The sequence below is a fragment of the Engraulis encrasicolus genome, chromosome 18, assembly GCF_034702125.1.
Source record: "Engraulis encrasicolus isolate BLACKSEA-1 chromosome 18, IST_EnEncr_1.0, whole genome shotgun sequence".
NCBI classification, from domain to species: Eukaryota; Metazoa; Chordata; class Actinopteri; order Clupeiformes; family Engraulidae; genus Engraulis; species Engraulis encrasicolus.
The window spans coordinates 34653056-34679707 of NC_085874.1; the positions used below are offsets into that span (position 1 = coordinate 34653056).

At 44.5% G+C, this 26652-nt stretch overlaps 1 protein-coding gene across 4 annotated transcripts in view; it reads right to left on the reverse strand.

Annotated features, from left to right (window-relative positions):
- The window catches only part of btbd7 (BTB (POZ) domain containing 7), a 95272-nt gene that overhangs the window by 58414 nt on the left and 10206 nt on the right, over positions 1–26652 (reverse strand). For 3 of the 4 annotated variants that reach the window (XM_063223507.1, XM_063223508.1, XM_063223509.1), the window contains exons 2-4: positions 7045–7492; positions 3232–3279; positions 604–2172 (exon numbers count right to left, since the gene is read on the reverse strand). In XM_063223507.1, the coding sequence (XP_063079577.1) occupies positions 604–2172; positions 3232–3279; positions 7045–7126 (1699 nt within the window). In that variant the 5' untranslated portion in view covers positions 7127–7492. The remainder of the gene's footprint in view (positions 1–603; positions 2173–3231; positions 3280–7044; positions 7493–26652) is intronic. The other variant, XM_063223510.1, reaches the window with a different exon arrangement.

The following is a 26652-nucleotide window of genomic DNA, read 5'->3' on the forward strand; positions in this document are numbered from 1 at the left end:
ACACAAAAGATGCATCAAAGGATACAGACCAAAGTATGACGGATTATATAATAATAAGAGCTGTCAACACCCCCATGACCATGTGTGAATACTGTATGTTTAACCTTGAAGAGGATACCGCAGACCGGATGCAAGGCCTGTGTGTGTGTGTGTATGTATGTGTGTGTGCTAAGTCAGTGCTTCTCAAACTGTGGGCCGGGGCCCACTGGCAGGCCCTGAAGGTATTCCCAGTGGGCCTTGAAAGCATTTTCTAAAAATCAAAACAATATTTCTGTGTGTGTTATGGTTGGCTATTATGTGAGTTGTATAGATAATTTTGTTGGGGGTGGGTCTCAAACATTTGTGAACATTTCAAATGGGCCCCAAGGTGGGAAAGGTTGGGAACCCCTGTGCTAAGTAATACCCCTTGCTTGACTGAGTTGGTGTGCACACTGTGTGTGTGTGTGTGTGTGTGTGTGTGTGTGTGTGTGTGCGCGTGTGCGCGTGTGTGCGCGTGTGTGTGTGCGTGTGCGTTTGCGTGTGCGTGTGTGTGTGTGTGCGTACACATGCACGTTCGTGTAATAGAGCCAGTGCAACATGAAAAAAAACAGGTGCAGCACCCACCTTGCGCCAGCATGCTGAACTCTAGGAAGAGAGCGATGTGGTAGAGCTCCATGGCCTCCTCGGCGCGGCTCATGCCGACTCCTCCTCCGCCGCCCCCTCCGCCGGCACCACCGGCCCCGCGCCCGGCCACCAGCGCCTGCACCTCGCCCAGGCTGCCCGCCGACGGGCTCCCGCGCAGCACCAGCGACAGCTCCACGCGGTCCGTGTACATGCAGTGCAGGATGACCCGCGCGTACTTCTTGGGGATGATGGACTCGTCCAGCACGATGCACGTGGGCACCAGCGGAGGCGGAGGGAGGCCCGCGTGCGGCGTGTGTGGTGCCGCGTGCGGCGTGTGCGCGTCACACGACTGCGGTTGTTGAGGCTGAGGTTCGTCGACGCCTCCCGCTGCCGCAGCTGGGCCCACTCCGGCCCGAGTCCGGCGCTGCAGGAGACTCCGGAAGAAAGGCGAGCGGGCCGACAGGATGGCCTTGTGAGCGCGCAGCTCGTCCTCTCCCAACATCGCCGCCGCCGCTGCTGCTGCTGCAGCTGCAGAGGTCGACGCACATGCCCCGCCACCCGGCCCTCCCATTGGTGAAGGCGCTCCGCTAGCCCCTCCTACTCCTCCGCCTCCACCAGGAGACACGCCCACTCCGCCGGTGACTCCTCCCACGGCGGGGCCGGCGGCCTCCAGCTCGGCGTCGGAGGCGAAGCAGAGCAGCGAGTCGTGGTGGCTCATTCGCTCCCAGAGCGCGCGCAGGTCGGCCTCCAGCGAGTTGGGCGTGCCGAACTCCTCGCCGAGCCTCAGGAGCAGCTCCCCGCTGCGCAGACGCCCCAGCCCCACCCCCGCCCCCGGGCGACCGCCCTCCTCCCCCTCGCACCCCGAGCCCACCAGCCCCAGCTCGCCCGTGTAGAGATAGTAGAGCAAGGCGGAGAAGACGCCAGGGTCCATGCCCAGGCCTACGCCGGCTGCACCTGCCGCGGCGCCCACGTCCAGGATCATGGTTGGCCCCGACGGGCCCCCAACCCCGGGACTCACTCCACCACCACTGGTTCCACCACCACCGCTACTACTGCCCACCACCATGGTGACCCCGGCCCCGGACGCCAGCAGCTGGGCCAGGAAGGGGCAGCGTGCAGCCAGCAGGGCGCGATGCGCGGGGAAGCGCGCGTCCTGGAACACCAGCTCCACGTCGGCGCACAGCTGCAGCCGGTAGAGCTCGGACAGGTCGCGCTGCAGGGTGCGGGCGTGCGGCCGCGCCAGCCCCGCCGCCAGACTCAGCTCCTTGAGCGCCGCCGTGCCCTCGTACTCCTCCACCAGGGCGTGGGCGTCGCGCACGTCCCAGCCGGACAGCAGCTCGCGCAGCTGCCGCGCGTGGTCCGCCGAGCGCGAGGACTTGCGGCGCTTGATGAAGCGGCGCTTGAGCGTGGCCAGGCCCGAGCTCTTCTTCTTGCGGTCGGCGTGGTGATGGTGGTGGTGGTGGCGTGAGGAGGGGTCCCCTGAGCCTGAGCCCCCGGAGCCCCCCGCACTGCCCTCCAAGCTGTAGAGCTTCCCTTCACAGCCATAGCCCTGCGAAGAGTACGACGTGCCTGCGGAGGAGGACGGAGGGGGAGGGGAGGGGGAGGGGGGGGGAGAGAGGGAGAGAGAGGGAGGAGGAAGGAAAGGGGAAAAGGAAGAGGGGCAGAGAGGAAGAGAGGAAGAGGGAGATTGGTGATGGAGAGACGGAGAGGGAGGGGAGGAGGACGAAAGGCAGGCAAAGGGGGGAAAGAGGAACAGGGGAATTGGTGAGAGAGAGAGAGAGAGAGAGAGAGAGAGAGAGAGAGAGAGAGAGAGAGAGAGAGAGAGAAAGAGAGAGAGGGAGAGACAGAGAGAGAGAGAGAGAGAGAGATAGAGGGAAATAGAGAGAGAGAGAGAGAGAGAGAGAGAAAGAGAGAGAGAGGGAGATAGAGATAGAGGGAAATAGAGAGAGAGAGAGAGAGAGAGAGAGAAAGAGAGAGAGAGAGAGAGAGAGAGAGAGAGAGAGAGAGAGAGAGAGAGAGAGAGAAGCAGAAGCAGCAGGAGCAGGAGCAGGAGCAGGGATAGATGATGGTGGGCAGAGGGAGGAAGAGAAAACAAAGATGAAGAGGTAAAGATGGATTGGTGACGGGGAGACGGGGGGAGAGAGAGAGAGAGAGAGAGAGAGAGAGAGAGAGAGAGAGAGAGAGAGAGAGAGAGAGAGAGTGATGGTAGGGGAAAAAAAGAGAAAGTGAGAAAGAGAAACAGGTGGTGTGGGAAGAGAGAGACAAAGAGAAAAGTGATGGAGGTGAAAGAGAGTAAGGTTTGGAGGACATGGGTCGCCAGAGAAAAATGGGGGGATGAGGAGATGGAGAAATAGAGGGACAGAGAAAGACAAGAAAGGAAAGGAAAAAAGAAAGAATAATTTGAAGAGGATAAAACAAGAATTTAAAGAAGAGAATACGATGCACAATGTGAAAAGAGTGGCAGATGAATAAATGTGCAAAAGGGTGAGAAGTAGGGAGAGAAAAAAAGGTGAAAAGAATTAAACAAAGAAGAGCAAGACACACAAAAACAACATATATAAGAATTATTTTTTTGTATCAGAAAACTCATTATATTTTGACAAGAGAGAAAAGGGCTGCAGCTCCTACCATCCAAATAATTATGTCCTGTAAATGTTAATGCAAAACATCTCGAACCTATGGTGAAAAGACAGACCACAATAAGTCAAAAACACCTGACAAGCCTGAACTAAAGCACAACAGTCTATAAAATAACAAAGCAAAAAAGGAGGCCATTTCATGGAAATACCCGAATAAGCAAGCACCAAGCCATGAATACAAATGTAACAGCGTTTAAGGTTTCAGTCAAAAGCCCTTTTTTTATTCTTTTGGTGTCTAGAGCAATGAACAGTTTGCATGGTAAGGAGTTCAATTCAAGTTCTTCACACACTATACATTCATGAAATAAAATATTCAGAAACTGCTTTGTAGCAAAAAAAAAAGAAAGCAAGCGAGCCATTTAAGGACTGCATATTTAAGCTAGTGCAAGCTTTGATATATTTTCATTTATTAAAGACCAAAAAAAATGTTTTTTGTGAGCAGTGGAGAGGAGCAATACCATTGAGCAGAAGATCAAAGACATTGGGAGAAGGACATCATTCTACCCCATGTTCTTTAAAACACGTTTTTCACTTTATGCCTTCAAAATGAGTCCCTGATTATTTCTCATCATGCTTTGAAACTGGGGGAAGACCCACCCCATAAAAAAAGGATAAATGCAAGCGGCTTGCTCCGCAAAATGAATAATGGCAGGCAAAGGCTGTTTCTCTTCTCGTTTCCTTCATCATGCTTAGCCTGGAGAACGATACTGCAGTATGAGGAACATCTGAAATGCAGAAAGCCCTACTACAGTCTTCTGGAGACACAGAGCAAGTATCCAATGCTCCTGCATTTTATTTTATTTTATTTCCCCTGATGTGGTGGGTGAACTTGGCAAAAGGGTTTTTTGGGCTTCCCCGTTTGCCGATAATCAATCCAGCCTGCGTCACCAAGCCTTCCCATCAACTGAATGATCTGCTAGAATCTATTTACGGAAAACAACAGTCCCTTTTTATTTCATTATTTTCCATTCTTGAATCCCTGCTTCCTTTTTAATTTTTTGTGTTGTACAGTTTTGTGGCGAGGGTGGTTTAATAACACACAGGGCTAAACCACCGTGCCGAGACTGCTTGTAAATATTTATACGTCTCCAGGGTTCAGAAAGAGATATTTGTGAAATATTAAACGTGACTACTAGGAAACAGCTGTATGAGGACAGCTGTCGGTGGCGGTGGTGAATTTTTAGATGTGTGACTCAATAAATAGATTAATGAGCAAACAAGATTAGCATTTTCTAAATCCAATTCCAGGATGCAAGAGCTGAATTCATACACACACATGCATGCTTTTTTTTTTACAAAGCTGAAATAAAAACAGACTTCATATACAATTTAGAAAGACGTTGACCACCACATCCAAAAGACCTCTCTGTGCAGGGTAGTGTGAGCATTACAACTGCATGTCGAAATTGGCTGAAGTTATCCTTTAAGTTGAAAGAGGATAACACAAGCATAAATCAACCCTGTCCATATTGGTTGCCACCATTTTTAGCAGAAGCTATCCCGCATGCACGACACAAAAAGAACCTCAGGTGCCTTTCGCAGTAGCTTCAATTTTGGCTCTCATCTCTGAAGATTGGGGTGTGTGGTTGAGTGCTAATTCAATTCTCAAGTACCACCGACACTTCCTGAGAGAGGTTACAACGGGCTGGATCTGACAAGACTTCTTTCTGCTGAACAACTCATCTCATTTCAGTGTGCACTACAGACGATCAACGCACTACACTAGCTCGTTGTTCACACCCTCTCACTCTCGCTCCCTCTTGTGCTACTGCACAGAGGTGTAGTAAGGCAAGAAGTTTCTAGAGTGTCGTGGTGATGACGACGTGTCAAGGTGGAATAGCAAGCGCTTAAACTGCCTGCTGAAGATGAAAGCGACAGCTGTGAATAAGGGGCATTGGCAACAACCTGGAACGAAAAAATATAAATAAAACAAATGTTGCGAACACAAAATAATGAATGACAAACCCTCTCTCTTGATGGTAGCACAGGTAAACAAAAAGAGGATAACTGAAGAGCAAAGATACTGGCAGAATGAACAACAAAGGGGTCACAGGGAGGTCTGGAACAGAGCTGGAGGGAGGGAGAGAGAGAGAGAGAGAGAGAGAGAGAGAGAGAGAGAGAGAGAGAGAGAGAGAGAGAGAGAGAGAGAGAGAGAGAGAGAGCGCGCTTGTGTTGTGCTGTGCTGTGCTCGTTCTTCTTTTATTATTTGTGTGACCTACATAAAAGGGACACCAAAGGAATAGTGGAGGGAGAGCGAAGCCTTGGGGGCTTATTTCCCCCTCTCTCAGGTAGGTGAGGGTCATCGTAGCCTGCCTTCTACAGCATCTCTTCAGTGGGAAATTACCCCATCAGAGAAAGAAACAACCCATTTGCACTAACACCTAACCGTACTTGGTGCTTGCGCGCAAGATGCCTGTAATAAAACTAAGATTTCAGACCACTGCCAGGACTTGTGGAAAACTGGTTTGTGCTGGTCTAACTGGCATGGAGCGTAGGCCTCTACAACCTAAACCTGTGTATTTCAGACCACAAATAACCAGGACTACAACTGTCTGTGGTGGAGGCTTTATACTCCTCTTGAGTAAACTAAAACGGTATTGCACTGCGGTCATTTATTGCATTGCGGTTAATTAGGCTGGCAGTTATTTAGAGCAGGAGAGATGGGTTTTTAATAAGAGGAAACTTATTAGGTATGATTTATGAGATTTTAAAAAAGACCACCGCGCTTCATCTCAGATCATTTTTCCTAGCGTGTAATGAATCTTTTAGAAATGGTCAGGGCTTTTTTTTCGCAAACCATTGAAATCAAACGAAGCTGTGTGTTGCTTCACCATGTCCAATACAAAAAAGATTTATGTGCTGGAGTACGTTGTCCCCGAAGGCATTCCCACATTACGCAAACCACATTCATTTTCTGGTGACCTTTTGGGGGGTTGGCTTCATTGTAAACTGACCAGGCGGTCTGGTCTTCAAGCAGCAGCAGCAGCAGCAGCAGCAGCAGCAGTAACCCAGTAAGCCACAAGGTAAAGCGCAAGGCAGAGCACAGGAAGAGAAGAAGCGAAGAAGAAATAGAAAACAGGGCTCCAAGTCCAACTTCTTCCTCCTGTCCTTTCCTGTGGCCTTTGGACTTGTGACGTCATTGACGTGACAATCAAAACTTTAATTCAATATCTTGCAAAGACACATTTCAAAGGTCATTCTGCCTCATTGGCTATCAAATGTTGAATGGGGGAAACTAAGCCCACCAAAAAGTCCCTCTGTGCTGATTGTCAGCAGGAATATATCAATTTCTTTATAGAGGGAGGTAACACCTAGGGGGAGGGTCGGAAGTAGGGCTGCACGATATATCGAAAATATATCGATATCGCGATATCACGGCTTGCGATACACGTATCGCAAAAGTTGGTTATATCGTGATACCTAATTTTTAACAACAGCCAATTTGGTGAAAAGGTTAAAAAAGGTATTAAAAAGGTTGACATTTTCAGTTGATACTTTATATTAGCCATGTTTTTTCCGAATAAAAATTATGTTTGAAATAAAACATTGCTCTCAGTTGTTTCATACATGATAAAGTGTAGAATGGCAAGTAGAGAGGGGAAAATACATGTTTATATTAAATATCGCGAGTAATATCGATATCGCAATATACAGTCATGTTATCGTGTATCGCATATTTTTCTATCGTGCAGCCCTAGTCGGACGGACAAGGAAAAGACAGGAGGAGAAAGAAGTTAGCCTTCAACACCTGAGGAGAACAGAGAAGAAGAAGAAGAAGAAGAAGAAGAAAACTGCTTCTCACCTATGAAGGTCTGCTGCGATTGGGAGCTGCTCCCAAAGCGTGGGGAGCAGGAGTGGGGGTAGCTAGAGGCATTAACACCCATCCTCTCCCTCTGCCCTGGCCTCTGCCTCTCCCTCCTCGCCCTCTCCTTCTCCTTCTCCCTCTCCCTCTCCCGCGGCCTCTGCCTCCTCTTGCTCAGGCGCACGGCTGGTGCCAGTCCTGCAGCATCAGCAGCAGCATTCTGCTCTGGTCAGACCAGCTAGATCAGGAAGAAGAGGAGGTGGAGGTGGTGGTGGTGGTGGAGGAGGAGGAGGAGGTTGTGGCGGTGGTGGTGGTGGAGGGAGGAGGAAGAGGTGGCGGTGGACCAAGGCAGGGAGATGGAGGTCTCAGAATGAGCAGCAGGAGGTGGAAGTGGAGGTGGAGGTGGAGGAGTAGGCACCGGTAGCAGATGAGGACACAATGGGCATTCCTGCAGGGCAAAGCAGAGGACAAGACAGCTTGGTTGAGTTTACTTTAGATTTCAACAGTAGGTTTCAACATCCCTGCAGGTGGATAAAACCATTAGGTCAATACACTGAAAATTGCTCTCCAACGCATGCTGTCACATAACTTATACTTTAAAAGTTTAGAGTGATTGAATTGATTCAATTAGTTTGAATCACTCTTGTTTACTGCCATCGTTTTATTTTAACACAATCCCTTTATACAAACATGTTAACCACATGTTAGCTTCAACTAGAATAGCATAGATATATATTTATAGCCCATTTATTTAGAGATTTTATGTTAGATTATTAGAAAGATTGCCATTCGAAACACCAGGCTAAGAATATGTTCTGTTACCAGAAAAGAGTATTTTGAAAATAAGACAAACACTGACTGTTAGCATAAGGGAAGTCGAGCAACAGTACAAGGGAATGCTGATGCAATGTTTTGTTTTTTAACTCATTTGCAAACCGCACTGGCTAAGAGCCAGAGCAATGATTAAATATTGATGCAAATGAATGTACCGCATTATGTGTAATAAAATTACCACATCATGTTATCCACCATTTACATCACATATTCCATGCCCGCCTTTCCCCATCAGCAACAAAACTTTTTGATCACATTACCCATTTCTGTCTGATGATTATTCTTATTTAGATAACTGGATTCGCCTTGGCCTTAATAGGTACGTTTACCTCCTAAAGTGAAATTAGTATCTGCATTGATAACTTTGCTGCTGGCGACAAATGACTCTCATTCACTCAGCAAACCGCTCAGCCTTTTCTGACTCCAAACACAACAGTCCTTGCCTTTAGACTAGCAGGATACAAAACAGTGTTTAGCTTCGTTGATGGTTTTTATCATTTAAAGACATTGACTGACTGAATGTTTTTTGACAAAACAAAGTCAGTCTAGATATCCCAAAGTCGTTCCAACTAAGTGTTCCAAATGATGGAACAAGTACTGGTAACCAGTTCCTTCCAGTGCTGGCCGTTTGAAAAGCTATGACCTTACAGCCCCAACGGAACAGCCTTTCCACTCACACCTGCAGCTACTGCACACATCTCCACCTTTCCCTCTGGCTCTAGTTTTTTTTTTAATAGATTTTTTTAAACATTTTTAAGCAACACACACACACACACACACACACACACACACACACACACACACACACACACACACACACACACACACACACACACACACACACACACACACACACACACACACACACACACACACACACACACACACACACACACACACACACACACACGAAAAACAACAAAAAACAAGACAAAGTGCCCGCAAACATCAAACACACCCCACACCGACCTCCATTCCCTTTAACTGATTCAAAAATGGTCCCCACACCCGATCAAAGATCTCTGGCTCTCGTTCTTTATTTAGAGCTGCTGGACTGCACTTGCTCATACATCCTAGGGTCTCATTCTCCATTAGTGCCTGGCTGCTAAATTAATTGGTGTACACACGGTAGTACCCAAGAAAAGTTTGAGTGTTTTAATGTGACAAGGAGGCAATTTAACTTCCCCAAGCCCTAAGAAGACATTAAAGTTAAAGTTAATCAAAAACATCGTCGGAAGAGACACTTACACTGTTGGTCATTACACATCAACTACTGTCAGGGCCCTAAATAAACTTTTTATGACCACCATTCACTAATGGTTCAAAGAAGTGGCTGGTAGTAAATTGGTCTTTCCTACCAGCCAAATTGAAATTTCAGCAGCATTTGTCCGATTGGCTGATGTTCATTTAGAGCCCTGACTACTGTGCGCAAACAACTGTGACTGACAGCTAGTTTATCCTTCAACCAAAGAGCTGTGAATAGCGCTCTCTGTTCTTTTAACCATGCAGAGCCTACATCAAGGTCTTTGCTTATCAGCGAAACAGAAGCTATTCACATGCAGTGATCCAAGTTCAGCTTGGTGCAAGCATGGTGCTCTGTGTCCTGGGATACAGCCAAGCTGACATATACCATGTCATATATGGGTGACGCCTTGTTTTTTCATAACATTGGTTAAAAACCTACAAAACTGTTATTTTCCTTTAAAAAACAAATGTCAATGAAAGAAGATGTGATACATTATGTTTCATATTAGTCTTAGATGAGACGAAACATTTTTGTTAAGATTTATGTAAAGGTTTATAGGTCAAATATCCTGCAGTGTGACTGTAACATTAATGAAACTTGGAATATAATATATATATATAAATTAACCAACAACATTTTGAATAATGTATGAAGCATTTGGCATGATTGCATAAATATTAACTTTATATTAAGATATGTGAATGTGGAAAAAACTCAAGACAGTAATATTAACTATAAGTTCAATTTCCTAACACAAATTGTGTCCTGTGGGGTGACATGTATGTCAATGTTTGTGAATGGGCAGCTGCAAGGCCAACTACAAGGGTTTTAAAGACTGGCTCCTAACCAGTCAGTACCTCAGTTATTGGGGAGTGCTGTGGAAGTTTAAGGTGACTCTTAGTCTTAACCTCTTAATATGTCTTCATATTGCAATCTTTCTGTCACACAATGCTTAGGTTCATTTTATGGTGTCCTGTGGTGTGACTGCTCTTATAGGAGGAAAAAAAGTTTTTTATTAATGAAAACACATATTAAGATTAAACACAATAGCATTATCAAGTTAGCATGAGCTCAGAAGTCAGTCATGTATACAAAAGTATTAAAATGGCCATAATGCAGTGAATTCCCTGTGGTGTGACTCCATTTTCCTGCGGTGTGACATGCCTATGCTATGTGTTGGTGCAGGACACATTTCCCCAAAAATGGCAAAAATAAGGTGAAATTCCACAGACCACTAAGTGCTTTATTTTTTTCTATTTTTTTCCAATTTTTATCCATCATTTTTTTCAGGATTTTTTTTTTTTTTTTGCGTTACGCCCTTAAACGTCAACCACCCATATATAGTTTGTGAGTGAGTGAGTGAGTGAGTGAGTGAGTGAGTATTGTCAATGTCTTATTTAAATGTGTCTAGTCAAACTGCACATTGGAGACTGGTCAAACGCAATTTCAAACTTCTGTGCTAACCCTGTTAGATTTTTGACAATGTAGTACTCTTGACTTGACTACTAACAGCACATAGAAATTATCCATCCAGCCTGTGGACATTGAAATTGTAAAATTGCCTCATACACTCTTTTGCCCAGCGCACAGGCAAACTGATCAATTACCAGGAAACAATTTCCCCCCCCCCTTGTGATTTGATGAGGCAGGCTATTCTGCCATTCAATTGTGCATGGACTGCAGTATTTCTAAAATGTGCTGAACTGAACAACAGCTAATTTTGCCCTCTTAAATCTACTCACTCAATTACGATAACTTCATTGAACAGATAAGCTGCTCATTAACGAGGTACTATCTGTCTCTAACAATCATGATGCTTAAAATAAAACTCTGGAAGCAAAATTAAATTAGTCGAATCAGGCCTTTTTAAAGATTTTTTTTTTTAAGAAAAAAAATGCAATCTGCCAAGAAAATTGCTAATGGTGCACTTCTACTCTCATTTCGACAGCCAAATGCCACTGGAGAAGTATGCAGGGCCTTGCAGGAGTGCACTGCAACCCACCATTTCTAGAAAGTCCCCATTTTTCTTTTCTCATAGCTATTGCTCCATCCAGATATTTATGTTTCATTTTATAGGCCAATCTGGCTCAGTCAAGTCAGAGCGAGAGCTCAGGGGGTGTGTGTGCGGACCTCAAGTGCTGTGGGAGGCATAAAGACTCAACTTCCTCCGCTTGCGACATTATGAGAAAAGAAAGAAAAGAAGAAAGCTTTTTTTTTACCTCCCCCCTCCTCCTTCAGAATGTGTGCAGTACACGGTGCACACGTGTGTCAGTATGTGAGTGGAATGCTCTTAGGCAGACAATCACTTCAAGGACGATTCCCCTTGTGTGAAGGGAGGACTTCTGAGCACAGACTTATCAGTAGGGCTCGTGCATCGCTTTGGGCTCTGGGTGGAAGTGTTGCCAGATGTGTCTGATCACATCCTGCCCAAAAGGTTCTCAAAATCCGCCAAAATGTGCTAAATTCCGCCTAATTTCGACAAATTGCATTGCATGGGCACCATGGAAACCAGGGAAAACAACGCCAAATGGCCAATTTTTCCCGTTTTTACCTGCAGACGGCCATCCCAAGCAGCCCAAATGAGCAGGTAACCGCCCAATCTGGCAACACTGCTGGGTGGAATTTTCCTGCCAGGAGGGTTTGCAGTGAAGTGAACCTGCTGTGCTGACTGACTTCAATGGGGAGACGTACAACAGTCTCTTTTTTTTCCTGGTGTCCCCTTCCTCGTAGTCATCCAATTCAGCATTTCTCACAGGGCTTTAGAGTTAAGGGGACCCCTTTAACAACGCCTGCTCGGCACTTAAACCAAATATACCCAAAAGCCTTATTTGACTTAAAATTAGTTGATAAAACTGGCCTACACAGTGTTAGAAAAGGATTGATTCCATTAAATGAGCTCTGGAAAGCCTAAACACCTAAAATACTGTACATAATGTACTAACACATCATCCATAAACCTTGAGTGTAATACATGAGTATCGTTATAAGGGATAGTTCTCAAGCAAAACTCTGATTTGAACATGCAGCCACGACCCAAACTAACACATTCGCTCTGATAAACACTGGGGTAAACACATTCGTTTTGGTTTTGGAACCCCCCACTTCACCATCAAATAGCCCAAGCTGAATCATTCCATGTCTGCAATCTCTATGAGGGCACAACAGCCGAGTTGCAAGAGCTTTGTTATCACTGAACCAAAACGAAAGTAGACAGACAAAAGGATGGAAAAAACAAACATTTAAACAGACAAGAGCAGCAATAGAGGAGTGGAGAAATGCCTTGATTCTAAAAATGCAACCGGTAGTTGGCCAGTCACAACATCCAAAAGCACGGCACATGTAAGCTTATGCAGGGCTGGATTAAGATGGCATGGGGCCCCTAGGCTACAGGTCGCTCTAGGGCCCCCAAGAAGGCAAATTTCATGAAACATGTACGCAGACAGTGTCATAATTATGAGCTAGAAATTCAGGATAACATGTCTACCAACTGTGCTCAACACGATCGATGGATGTCTTTTTCCAACATTGCATCTTGTCACCATTCTGCAATTTTTCACTTTTGGGGAATCAGGGGGTCCCTGGTAGGTGGGGGGGCCCATATCTAGCCTGTGCGATCATCCAGCCCTGCATGTATGTTATGACTGAGCTCGTTTTTCACCAGCCTCTCAGCCCGGTGGAATGTTTTCCATGAGCCAGCAGATGATTGGTGGCGTTTGAGCTCGGGAGAACGGAGTCACCCAGAAAAAAGCGTGTCACGATAGGCGGCTATTAAGTTACCGCATCACCATCCATCACATTAAACTCCCATTTTAAAGAGACGAAGCCCCAAATGGGCTGATCTGTGAATAATACCCCCATTTCTACACAACATTTAGCAAACAAGTCATTCATTAAGAAATTCCCGAAACAACTGACACATTAAAAATAGCGGGTGGCTGTGATAAGTCTTTCAGCAGATCATGAAAGTGCAAGTGCAAGCAAAACATCATTTAAAAAACTGTGTTCAGGGTCTTAACTTCAAAAATACCTCAAGGCCCTTGGCCTAAGGGCACTACTTTTTTGGCAAAGAGGAGGGAACTGCAAAATATTGTAAAGTGTGTCCTTGGGAACTGAACTCATTTCTCAATCTCTTTTAAATGTTTGAAGATTTGACAGATGGAGAATAAAAAAGCAGAGCAAACACTTTTCTGTGTGTGTTTTTAAACTTTGTTCCTTATTGTATTCAATAGATGGAAGCTGCAACCTCCGAAACCACAAGGAATACAGTATACTGTACGGCATTCTGACACGCACAACATCTTGAAACGCATCATACCATAGAAATAAGTACCTTTGGGAGGACTGAAGCACAATTATTGGTCTTGCTGAAAACTTCAATAACAAACAAAAATGATTCATCTAATGACTAGTAAGTTGACCTGAGAGTCGCTTTTTATTATAAAACAGAAATGCTGCTGCAGATTATGCAAGTTCTTCTTGAAGAACATCTACTTTTTAAGGTTCCTTCCATTCTTTTTTCCATGTCACCCACAGTTTCTCATTTCATTCCCCACACTTCCAAATGAAAGACTCCAATGGAAATAACTAAGGAATAAATGCGTGTGTGTGTGTGTGTGTGTGTGTGTGTGTGTGTGTGTGTGTGTGTGTGTGTGTGTGTGTGTGTAGTCTGGAGTTGCCAGGCCGCGTAAATAGCAGTTCGCCGACAGGGAGACAGCCATTGCATAAGAGTGACGACTGAGAGTTTCCATTCACTCCAAACATCAATAGAAACGGTGATGACGGGGCAAAAAACAGCTGGGCTGGAATGGTAAGAGGGAGTGCAGCAGAGTGCCCCCCCCCCCTCTCCTTCTCCGTCACCCGCCTCTTTTCCTCAACTTTCCAAAGGAATGTGGCAGTCCTTGAGCAAAACGGGGACAAACGGAGTTCAGGTACATTACCCAGTTTTGCCTGGCGAAACTCTACAACGCCTATAAAAAGTTTCTCTGAAAGCTCAATCGTGGAACATTTTTAAGCGTTTTGGTATTCATTACACCCTCACTTACATTAACAAAAAACATTGCCATTCCTGTTCTTTTCCTTTCTAAAATACATATTCCTCTTCACAGTCCATCAGAGACTGGCTGTCTGTAGGCGTTCAAGGATCTCCAGTAAATTGCCAACATTTTAAAGTACTGTATATCTTCGTTCAGAAACAGCCATGTCACTTTGCATTACCTCTAAAAGGCAAATCCATGGAAATCTAAGGTCTTCAGAAAAATAAACATTGTAATCTGATTGAATGGTTAGGGCTAATGGCCTACTACTTAACCAGCCAGCAAAGATGCATTGAATTATGCTTACATTCCTTCCTGTACGCCTGAACATTCTATTCCTGTAACCAAACCGCCACAGCGCAGGAGACAAAAATATGGATTTCATCTCATTTACCATCGACTGATGAGGACCAGAAATCTGACAACATCGAGACAGACAGAGAACACAATGTCAGTTTACATATTCTGTCTGTAAATGATAAATACACAAAGACGGGTTTAGTTTGGGAGGATCTTCCTATATAAAGATTTAAAATTGAGATTGTTGTACAATGACTTCTAAAATCATTGTCTTTTTCATAATAATTTGCCCTTGCTATGCTATGCTAAACCAGCTTCAGCAACAGCTTACAGAACAATAAAAAACATGCATTTCTAACAGTGAGTGTTACACTGTGTGCGTGAATACACTGTCTTCCAATAGCGACACATTGTATAGAAGGGCTATTCAGTTGCTGCTGGAAAGACTGCACTGTCTGCATCTTCAATTGAGTGTGATGGCTGGACTGTGGAACGAGTTTGAGTAGGAAGAAAAAAGAAGGGAAACAACAATGTGTGAGTGAAAGTTAGAATGTGTTTGCTGGACATTTTACCAGTCCGCTGAGCAAAAGCAATGTCCACTCAACAAACTGTGGGACATAAAGGCTCTCTGTACTTCCTCTTCAGAGAGAGAGAGAGAGAGAGAGAGAGAGAGAGAGAGAGAGAGAGAGAAAGAGAGAGAGTGAGTTGATGGTCACTTCCTGCAGGCTGTGGCAGGCTGGATTATGTGAAATTAATGAGGGGGGACGCAGGCCAGCAACACACAGCCAGCTGCAGGCCCTGAGATCTACCCAGAAGCCTGCTCACCACACAGAGAGTGGGGTTTGAATACAAGGAAGAAGACAAAGAGAGACAGAGAAGAGATGGATATATATATATGAGAGAGAGAGAGAGAGAGAGAGAGAGAGAGAGAGAGAGAGAGAGAGAGAGAGAGAGAGAGAGAGAGAGAGAGAGAGAGAGAGAGAGAGAGAGAGACTGTCTAACCATTTCCCCCCCCCCGAAAACCAGTGGCCAGATCCCTTTTGCTCGCCCTCCCCAGACTTGATGGCATCAAATTTCTCCAAACCCCTCGACTAACCGTAAAAAAAGAGAAACATCACTGAGGACAACTGAGCCGATGGTCGGGAAGATTGAGGCCAAACAAAGACCACTTTCAGGATGAATGGATGAGCTGCGTTATTGAACCGAGCATCTCCAATTACATTTCTAAAGTTTCTGCTGTGCTGCACCCCACACCACCGCACAGCACCGCACAGCACAGCACAGCAACGTGGAGAGAGAGAGTCATAGTCTAAAATTAGCCAGAGCTGGTTCTGTAGCTGCTGCAGAGGGATCTCTTGAGAAACTACCAGCAGCAGAAGCCAGCAGCAGAGGAGGCAGGAGCAGCAGAAGCCAGCAGCAGGACTCTTGAATACCTCAGAGACCATCACTGCGTAGGATGATTTATGGCAAGAGCAACAGGCACCTCCACAACACAACACAACACAACACTCCACCAGAAGACACATGCACCTAAGCCCCCCACATTTGGGCTTGCATGCCCACGGGGACCCCGGTTCGAGTCCAGCCGGGGTCATTTTCCAGATCCCACCCCGTCTCTCTGTCCCACTCGCTTTCTGTCACCATATCAGACTGTCCTGTAAAGGCATAAAAGCCCCTAAATTTTTTAAATTCTTTTTTTTAAACGAAGACACATGCACACATTGCAGGCAATGACCAGGTTGGGGTTGCCTGATTATCATCGACTTTCTAATCTCTTTGAGACTTGGTTTGACCAAGACCAGAACGATCAATGTTTCTCAAATGGATGTTCTTCGGAGCTTAAACCAAAACTTTTCTTAGTCCCAATAGAACCTCTCTGCTTAAACCTGCCACTGCCTTGAACACGCCTCTACCCAGGAGACACATGCACACATTCCAGGCGATGACCACGTAGGGGTCCAGGGCAGCCAAAAGCTTTGGTCATACCCCAGAAGGTTCCCCCACCAATAGATACAATGTTAAGAGAGGAATCAATTCTAGGCCCCCCTCCTCGCCCTGGGCCCGGGACAACGGATCCCGTAATCTTCCCCCGTTGGCTTCCCTGCTGGGGTAATCACATGACCGTTTACCAATGTTTTGGTTGACGTTTGACATGAATCTCAAAGCGACGACACCCCGATGCCGCAGCATCACTCACTGACTCAACCATGACATTTGTTTTTGTCTTGTGACTTCAAGCAGTTATGCAACTTGCTAAAATGATAACAGAAACTAAATCTGCAAGCTTGTGGTCCTATGACTTTCCTGAAGGAAAGAAAGTTTCAATCCCAAATGTTTCAGTTTTGCAAATAAAAAAAATAAAAAATAAAAAAAACTTTGCTCAATCAATTCCAAGACCTTTGTGTACCATGCCGTGAACCCTTTTCAAGCGAGGCAAAGCTTTTTAGCATTTTACAGTTAGCCTTCTTCTCCTCCTCTGTCGACAATAAAGTGCATGGTAATCGCTCTGTAAACGCTGTGTTTACAGCACCTCTGAAACATCAACACCAGGAGTGGGGGGGCTGGGACTTGCGTAAGGCCTGGCAAAGGCCTCCTAGCATAGTGTTTCTCAACGGGGGCAGTACAGCCCCCAAGGGGATGTTTGGGAGCTCTAGGGGGACGTTGAGAAGGATACAGTTGAAAAAGGGGTGGTGCTTAGTTGCCATTGGGGAGCATTAATCCATTTATTTTTTAATACTATGGGGGGGGGGGTGTCAGGCTTATGATGAGGTCAAGGGGGCGTTGGGAGGGTTGTGGTGAGGCCAAGGGGGCGTTTGTTCAAAAAGGTTGAGAACCACTGGCCTAGCCTGCCTATCATCCTCTGGCTAGCTTGCAAATAGTATCCCATCTGCAAGCTGCAAGCAGGGTGGAGTGGATACATTGCTACTCCTTGATACACAGCTAACTCTGTGAGCCCTGACCCCGGACCCCCAAGACGTTGGGCGAGGTCCAGACGATGTCCATCTCCGCTACTGGGAAGGACGTGCAGCTTCACCTCGGTCGGCTACCTACGCTGAGGAGGGCTGACATTTTATCAACAAGCACGCCTCCTCTTGGACAGCCTTGCCCTTTACGGGAGAGGGAGGGAAAGAACGAAGCAGGCAGGGAAGGAGAGAGGGCGAGGGCTGAAGAGGACAGCCAAAAAAAAGAAAAGAAAGAAAGACAGAAAGAAAGACAGAAAGAAAGAAAGACAGAAAGAAAGAAAGACAGAAAGAAAGAGAGACAGAAAGAAAGAGAGACAGAAAGAAAGGAAAAGCAAGACAGAAAGAAAGAGAGACAGAAAGAAAGAGAGACAGAAAGAAAGAGAGACAGAAAGAAAGGAAAAGCGAGACAGAAAGAAAGACAGAAAGAAAGACATACAGAAAGAAAGAAAAAAGCAGAAAGAGAAAGAGAGAAAGGAAAGGGAGGGGGGAGGAGGCGGAGGTGGGAAGGGAGGGATGGATAATGAGAGAGAAGAAGACAGTAGTAGTGAGAGAGGCTGGGGCAGAGAGCACACTATGCAATGCCAAGGAATGCTCTGCCCAGAACACCAACCACCCACTGCTCTCGGCTCAACCATTTCCTAATGTGAAATTCAGCAAATACAACTCCACAAAAACATCTAATTAGGCCTGAAAAAGGTCAGCAGCACACAAGACAATGGAGGCATTTCATGGGGACAATTGGCCTGGATTCTCAGTCCCCCGGTAGGAAATGGAGATGACAATCACGTCGAGTAGCCAGTTGGTGGAAGAGGAGGTGGGGTTGGGGGACGGGGAGCAACCACGAGCGTTTTTTTTGCGCTCTCCATTGTTTCATACACCTCCGATGAGACGTCCCAGTCCCACTGCACAAAATAGTCGACGGTTCGAACGCAAAACGTCATCTTTTTTTTTAGATTAAGTGCAGAGGTTGGGCAGTGGACAATAACTTTTAAAAAATGCGCCAAACACACCCGCCCTACTTCAGCTGCATTGCATAATGAGCGAGCGTAGAGAAAAGGCAACGCGAAAAACAAAGCTAGCCCAGCGGCTAATGAGATGGGTTATTAGCAGCAGGGTCAACTTTACAACGCAACACAGAAATCCTAACATAATATTGTTTCAAAACAATAAGATGGTGACTTTACATACTGTTGTTGACGTCACAGCTTAATAAAAAACAATGTAATTGTTAACAACAATATTAGCGCACTGCTTCACAGCTTAAAAACAATGCAATACTAATAGTTAACCACAATACCAGCGTACTGATTCAAAACAATATTGCTCACTCACAGGGCTGTAAACAGTTTGTTTAAATAATTAAAAAAACAATCTGGTAGCCACTCGTGATCAATGAGCATGCGAACACCTGCTAACCATAAACTTCTCTCTTGTCGGTTGAATGAACATAGGCCACTTGACAGGCGCCTGGAAGCGTGGAACTGGATTTTGTGTCAGGTCGCGAGTTCAGCCCCAAGGCTGGACCTTGCAGTGTGACCTCTTGTCACAAAAGTTTGTCCACAAACTGCAATCGATTTTGGGACAACACTGCCAAGCCAAGAATGTTTCCCTGCATGCAATAATACTATGCCAAAGTTGAACAACATTTCACAGGTTTCACAACATGGTCATAGTTGAAAGTACAATTATTAAAAAACACAAAAGGGCATAAGATACAGTGCCCTCCATAATTATTGGCACCCCTGGTTGAGATGTGTTAAAAGCCTTAAAATAAATCCAGTGTTTATTGCAGAAGAATACTGTCACACTGAAAATTGTAGGAAAATGTAGCCTTCAACTCAAATGAATTGTAAGAAAATAAAAAAATCCCTGACTGAAAACTAATTATTTTTCATTAAATCACCTGTTCCACAATTATTGGCACCCTTAACAATTCCCAGGAAATAAATATAATTGAAGCATTTCTGTCATTTCTACAGTAGTTTACAAAGTTTACCAGAGTATGTAGGAACATTTAATTAGTAATTCATCACTTCCTGTTTCCCTGGGGTATAAATATGACGTGACACCGAGGACATTTCTCTTATCCACTCTTAAACATGGGAAAGACAAAGGAACACAGCATACAAGTGAGGCAGATGTGCGCCGACCTTCACAGGTCAGGCAGAGGCTACAAGAAGATTGCCACTCAACTGCAGCTGCCCATATCCACTGTGAGATGAATAATTATGAAGTTCAAAACACTGGAACAGTGGTAAACAAGCCTAGACGAGGACCCAAGTTTCTTTTGCCACCACGCACAGTGAGGAGGATGGTAAGAGAAATCAAAAGATCTCCAAAGCTCACTGTTACAGAATTACAACAAATGGTAGCATCCTGGGGTCACAAAGTCTCCAAATCAACCATCAGGCGCTGTCTACACACCAACAAGCTGTTTGGAAGGCATGCACGGAGAAAACCTTTCCTCACTCACAATCATAAACGCAAATGTCTGGAGTTCGCCAAGCGGTATTGGGACCTCAACTGGGACCGTGTGCTTTGGTCAGATGAGACCAAGATTGAGCTTTTTGGCAACAAACACTCTAAGTGGGTCTGGCGTGCCACGAAAGATGCGCATGCTGAAAAGCACCTCATACCCACTGTGAAGTATGGGGGTGGGTCAGTGATGCTGTGGGGCTGTTTCGCTTCCAAAGGCCCTGGGAACCTTGTTAGCAGGGCTGGGAATCGATCCAAATTTCCTGGATCGATTCGATTCTGATCCAGAAGGTCACGATCCAATTCGATCCACGATCCGATTCGATTTGATTCAATATCGATCTTCTGTATTGCTGGGTTGTCACTTTAACCGATTTATGCCTAAAATTGTAAGACCGTCTATAAAAACCTAAATATCTCAACCTTTGATACCCACACAAACATGAAATACCTTGGTATGAGAGAAAGAAGTGGGAAACTTGGTATGAGAGAGAAAGGTGGGAAAACACTGGCACTATTTACTTGAACAAGCTGTGTGTATTTGTGCATGTAGTCACCATGAATGTGGAAGAAAGCTACAGGATGTGGTTGAGAAAATAGCACCTATAATCATCGGCAAAAAATCGATCCATTAAGTTGTGAATCGATATCATACTTTTTGAATGTGAATCGATATTGCATCGCGATTCGATATTTTGAACCCAGCCCTACTTGTTAGAGTGCATGGCATCATGAATGCTTTGAAATACCAGGACATTTTAAATCAAAATCTGTTGCCCTCTGCCCAAAAGCTGAAGATGGGTCGTCACTGGGTCTTTCAGCAAGACAATGACCCTAAACATATGGCCAAATCTACACAGAAATGGTTCACCAGACACAAAATCAAGCTCCTCCCATGGCCATCTCAGTCCCCAGACCTCAACCCCATTGAGAACCTGTGGGGTGAACTGAAGAGGAGAGTACAGAGGAGAGGACCCAGGTCTCTGGATGATTTAGAGAGATTCTGCAAAGAGGAATGGCTAAAGATCCCTCTTTCTGTCTTTTCCCATCTTGTGAAACATTATAGGAGAAGATTAGGTGCTGTTTTGTTGGCAAAAGGGGGTTGTACAAAATATTAACACCAGGGGTGCTAATAATTGTGAAACACATTATTTGATGTCAAATAATTATTTCTTTATGTGGGATTTTTTCCCTACTGAATAAATGCACTTGTATTGAAGGTTGGATTTTTCTCTTTTTTTCCATTAAGGTCCCATATTATTTAGAAAAAATAATAATAATTGGAAGCTAAAAAACACATCTCAACCAGGGGTGCCAATAATTATGGAGGGCACTGTACATGATACGTTACAAGACTACTTTATCCTCACTTGAAACTACTGAAACTCTTGCATCCCTGGGAGAAACCCATTGAAGAAGGGACAGGACATGCAGTCAAACATAAGCGAATAGCACAAGAGACTTGTGAACATTGGCTGGCGGTAGGGCTGCACGATTATGGAAAAAATCATAATTACGATTATTTTGGTCAAAATCATAATCACGATTATTAATTTTTGCAGATTTTTTTGAAAATTATATGAAGATGAAATATAATCAAGAATGAATTACATACGGGATGAGCAAAGTAAAATGAATTGTAATAATTATGTAAAGGCAATAGCATGAAACTTAAGTGGACAGATTTCTGGCCAAAAACACCAGCCTGTCAGTATGTTCTGGCTTCAAGGACGCTCTCAAAAGTAGGTCACTATTGCCACGATAAAATCACGAATAAAATCATAAGTTCGATTTCACTATTTTATCACGATTTTGATTATTTTACGATTAATTGTGCAGTCCTAGCTGGCGGTATGACATGAAGCATCAGACAGACACGTAGCTCAGAGCCGCAATAAAACACTTAAAGCCACAATAGCCATATACATGTACTTTACAAACTTTGTAAACTTTAAGGACTGAAGCTACGGGCAAAAGGGGTTGAGTTGTGCTGAGCTGAGCTGTGTGCATGGGACCTAAGGAAGGCCTAAAGATGACATCTTATCTGCTGCTTTGGAGGGAGGGAGCCATCCAGAGATTCAGCAGTGCTCACCTCTGGGCCTCCCCTGTGACCATCAGTTAACAAAGACTCCATCTGAACCTTGGCAAGAGAAAAATCATCTTTAACAGACTAGGCTAACATTGGGATACGCCGTACCACTGCCAACTCAGTTATTGTGTTTACATGTCATTAGAAGAAATCCTGCTGAAAAAAGCTTTGTCTTCTTGGTTTGCTCTAAACATGCATGCTAATAGCAAAGCTTCCTTCATTCAATAGATCTTGATCTGCTGAATCTATTAATTCTTTAAGTGTATTTCAGAGTCTGCTGCCCTGGGGTGAGATGGGGCAAAGAATTTTTATTCGTACGGTGTAGATACCGAAAAACAAAATCGGTGTAGACTGAAATAGGGATCACTGAAACGTCCATCTGAGACAGCAAAATTCCGATTGCATTCAGTGGCATTTTTTTCTATTAACTGAGTAAAAAAAGGAGCTCTCGCCATGGCTACAGCAACTGCTCAGCTGAAAAACTATAAAAAGTAAAAAGAAAAAAAAAACACCACCAGTCACTGAATTTGTTGTTGACTGACTGATGGCAACAAAACAATAGAAGGCAATTACCAACCAATAAATCAGCATGAATCACGGCGCCGCACTCCATTCAACAACAGAGTTTGTAACACATGGTGTGTACACATATCTAAAAACAACAGGTGGAGATACAACAAATACACTAATACACTAATCATCAGCAGCAACACACGTGATCGGCTGATTGGCTAATGATGCGAGTGGAGAGCCGGAGAAAGAGCTAGGGCTCCACTTGTTAGGATGGGGCCTTTTTATGCCACTGCTGACTGGTCTGGGAACACAGCCAATGGTGAGTGGCAAAGCTGCTGGAGGGTTGAATCACAGCAGCTCAGCTATTCATCCCACCAGAGGGAGGTGACGGGGGTGGGGGGGCGACAAAGGGGTCAGTTGTCCCAGGCTCAGAGAGAGAGAAGGGACCCAAAATTGGGTTTTCATTACATTTTATACACTTGATGTGGGGCCCTTTCAGATGACTGTCCTGGGGCCCAGTAAAAGCCATCAGTGACCCTGCAGCAGGCACACTACTAAAGGCTCTGCCTGCCTACTCAATGACACCTATTACACAGCACTGTGTTAGTCATGTGCAAAATTCGAATAATATATTATTATGATGAGAAATGTTCATTCTCGTTGAGGATGCCAGAATGGTAACTTAGTTGTGTTGTCATGGAAAGAGAGACATTAATTCAGGTGATGAACCAAAATGTCTCTCTTACAAGATGAAACATATATATTTTTTAATAAATCAGAAATTCACAAGTAAGCTTGTGGGAACGTTCCTGTTGAGTCTATTGAATTTAAAATAAATAATAATAAAATTAATAAAAAAACGTAGTTTGAAAAACAAGATACAACTGGAAGGGTTAATATTACAACTGTGGTGTCACCAACACAGCTCAACAGCATAACAGCTTTATTCAACATCATTTATGATAAACAAACATAATATTAATCAACTATTCACCTTTAGCATAGAAAAAGGTCATGAATGAATTTCTAATCTTCAGCTGGCTGAAAAAAAAACACAATTACTGACCTAGAAATACAGAAGAAAAGTGACTCTTATTCACGGCCTCCAAAGCGCTAAGGGTACATTACCTCACCACTTCTGACTTGCACTGATAAGCAAGTCAACAAGAGGCAATTTTCAATAACAAACATGACCTCCAGCCTCCAAACACTGCTGAAAGAGAGGAGGGAATTACCACACAAGTAATGGACTCCTTTCACACATCTTAAACCCTTGGCGCAGAGCCTCTGTGAAAACCTTTTCGTCACAAAAATCCAAATGACCAAGTAATAATCTGTTCCTTTCGGTAACATCGCATTCATGTTGTGATGCAGTTGAGTCTTTTCAGTTAAAAGAGAATAGATGTCGACCAGCACATCTGCACAAAAAGGCTACACACACTGCCATTCTTAACACAAGAACAAACCTGATGTCTCAATCACTACTAGGTCAATAATAAAGGTTACCCTTGTGTGCCATATTGATTATATACCGGTAATTAATTACACAATTAATTAGGCACACAGGCTTTTCATTTCCCCCTCAGGAAAACTAAACCCGCCTAACCGCAGGTCATGGATGGGAAATGTAGCTATGCAAAAAAAAGAGTAACTGTAGCATCTGTAGTTCCCTCCCATGTTTTCTGCTGACAGGTTACAAACAGCCAGCAGTGTAAGTGTGGAGGATAATTTATGGGCGTTTTTGGCAGAAGACATTTGTGCACATTAATTTTGAGAATTGGCTGAGAGTATCGGGCTGCCTATGCCCGTCCTGCTTGACCTCGCTCATTTAAATAACGATAATTGCAAATGGAAGCAAGTGACTGCTTAATTCGTCTTACTACACAGAGTGCTCAAACGACCAACGGAGAAAAGAATGCTGACAGCTTGATTATTATCATGAGTGCCAGGGTAGACTTTTCCCTTTGGTTCATATTCTCAAGCAAAAGGGTGAAGATTTCTTCTGTGCAAACTTCAGAAATACATAAAATTTGGACAAAAGTCAAGGTAGCCAGGAGTGGTGAATCATAAGAAACTATTAAAATGCCTCTTATAAAGCTGTACAATACTGAACTTTGAGTCAGTTACAGTAGGCCTAACCTTTGCTTTTGTTAAACCTCTGTCTGCAGTCTCTAATGCCTTTCCCTCAGCCAAATGTGCTGTCGAAGTCCAGACCTGCAACTTAAAAATGTGCAAAATGTGCATGCTGCAGGCAATGTGTAATTTGGCTCCACATGATGAGCTTTGCATTAAAATTCACTGTAGAACTCCAATGGTGCCCTCTAACACACACACACACGAGGAGGGTAGAGGCAGAGAGAGAGAGAGAGAGAGAGAGAGAGAGAGAGAGAGAGAGAGAGAGAGAGAGAGAGAGAGAGAGAGAGAGAGAGAGAGAGAGAGAGAGAGAGAGAGGCAAAGACAGAGAAGCGGAGAAAGAGAGAGGGAGAGACAGAGAGAAAGAGATGGAGAGAGAGAGACGGAGAGAAAAAGAGACAGAGAGAGAAAGGGCAAGGACAGAGACTGATTGGGCATGGACTTGATAGAAGGGTGAAAAAATAGATCAGATAGGCAAGATAGGCTAATGCCTTTGACATCTGTGTCCGCTTGTCCAATGTAGCGCATAGTGCGGTATCGGCTGAGGAGGAGGATGGAGGATTATGAGGAGGAGGAGGAGAAAACCATCGTTGCTGAACCGCTCGGCCCGAGACAGCCGACTCAGCACTGGAGATGACAGAAAACCACCCAGTGTTTGTCCAAAACCCCCACGATGAACAGACAGGCCTGGGAAGGAACATCTGCGCTTGGCCGGGGACGGAGTGGAGAGGAGCGGAGCTGGCCCGCAGTGTCATTTGGATGTGGTTATTATTAAACCACTGAAAGGATGCGATGATGCCTTCTTTCAGAGAGAAAATAAGAAAAGCCTCGTTGTTTTGGGGATAAATTAGCATTTCGGTTCTGGGCAAAACGTTGGACAACAACAAAGTGAAATTGTAGTCATGTATAGACGCGCTCTTCAGAAGGTATTATCACAAACATATTTCGCATGGTCGCTCGGGCCAAATGTAGAGAACGTGAAAATGTAAATTTGGTGTGTGGGAAATATTGCTGTCTGATTTTTTTTCCCAGATAAACCTATGGCAAATGTTTTCAAAGAGTGCAGTATGAAAGCCATTATTGGGCAGACACACATAAGCATGAGCCTGCAGACTAGGGAGTATTTCTGCTTCGCTGACAATCCTCCTAACAGAGACACTCACAAAAACTCATGTGGTGATGATGTACCCAAAGCATTGCTCAGAGAGTAATATCACGAAGAAACATGCACTTCACAACACAAGCCTATGAATCTGACTATTGTACTGTGTGTGTATACAATCATCCATTTCTCCAAGCCAAATGAGGTGGGCAGTGCACAGTCTGTGAATGAATCAGTGATTCAGTAGGAATCTTAGTCACATGTAGTCACATTAGATGCAGAGGTCTACACTGTCATATTGTAAAGTGTAAATCTGGTTAATACCTCCAATACAAGACATTACATTACACTTTATCTAAAGCGACTTCATTATTTTAAGTACCGGTACTGGCCAGGGTATTGGCTATGGTCCCTGGAGCAGTGTGGGGTTATTTGCCTTTCTCAAGGACACTTCAGCCATGGAGTGAGGTAGGTAGGGAGTGAAAAGGTGGGATTCGAACCGGCAACCCTCCGTTCTTCCGTGCATCTCCTTAATCATTGGGTCACGGCTGTCACACCTTCATGTCTTCGCTGCTGTTAACAGACCTGCGACTAAACAATGACGTCGTCGACAACTAGCCTACAGTCAGGCACAGAGACAGATTTTTCAGAAGTCTCAAGTCCCAAATCTTTTCTGAACAAAAAAATGTAATCTGATACTTTCTATTCAAACAGATGCTTTTATTTTCCTCTATTACCACCAACGCAACTGCTAGCTGTGCTAACAGATGGGCATTTACACAAATGGCAAAAAATCTAAAAGACTTGCCGTCTTCTCAGCAAAAGTAAAGAGCACAGTAAATTAAACAAAATCTTAAAAAGAACAATTTGCTACTTCATCGCCATACAAAATTCAAAGAGTAACTCAATAAAAAGGCAGA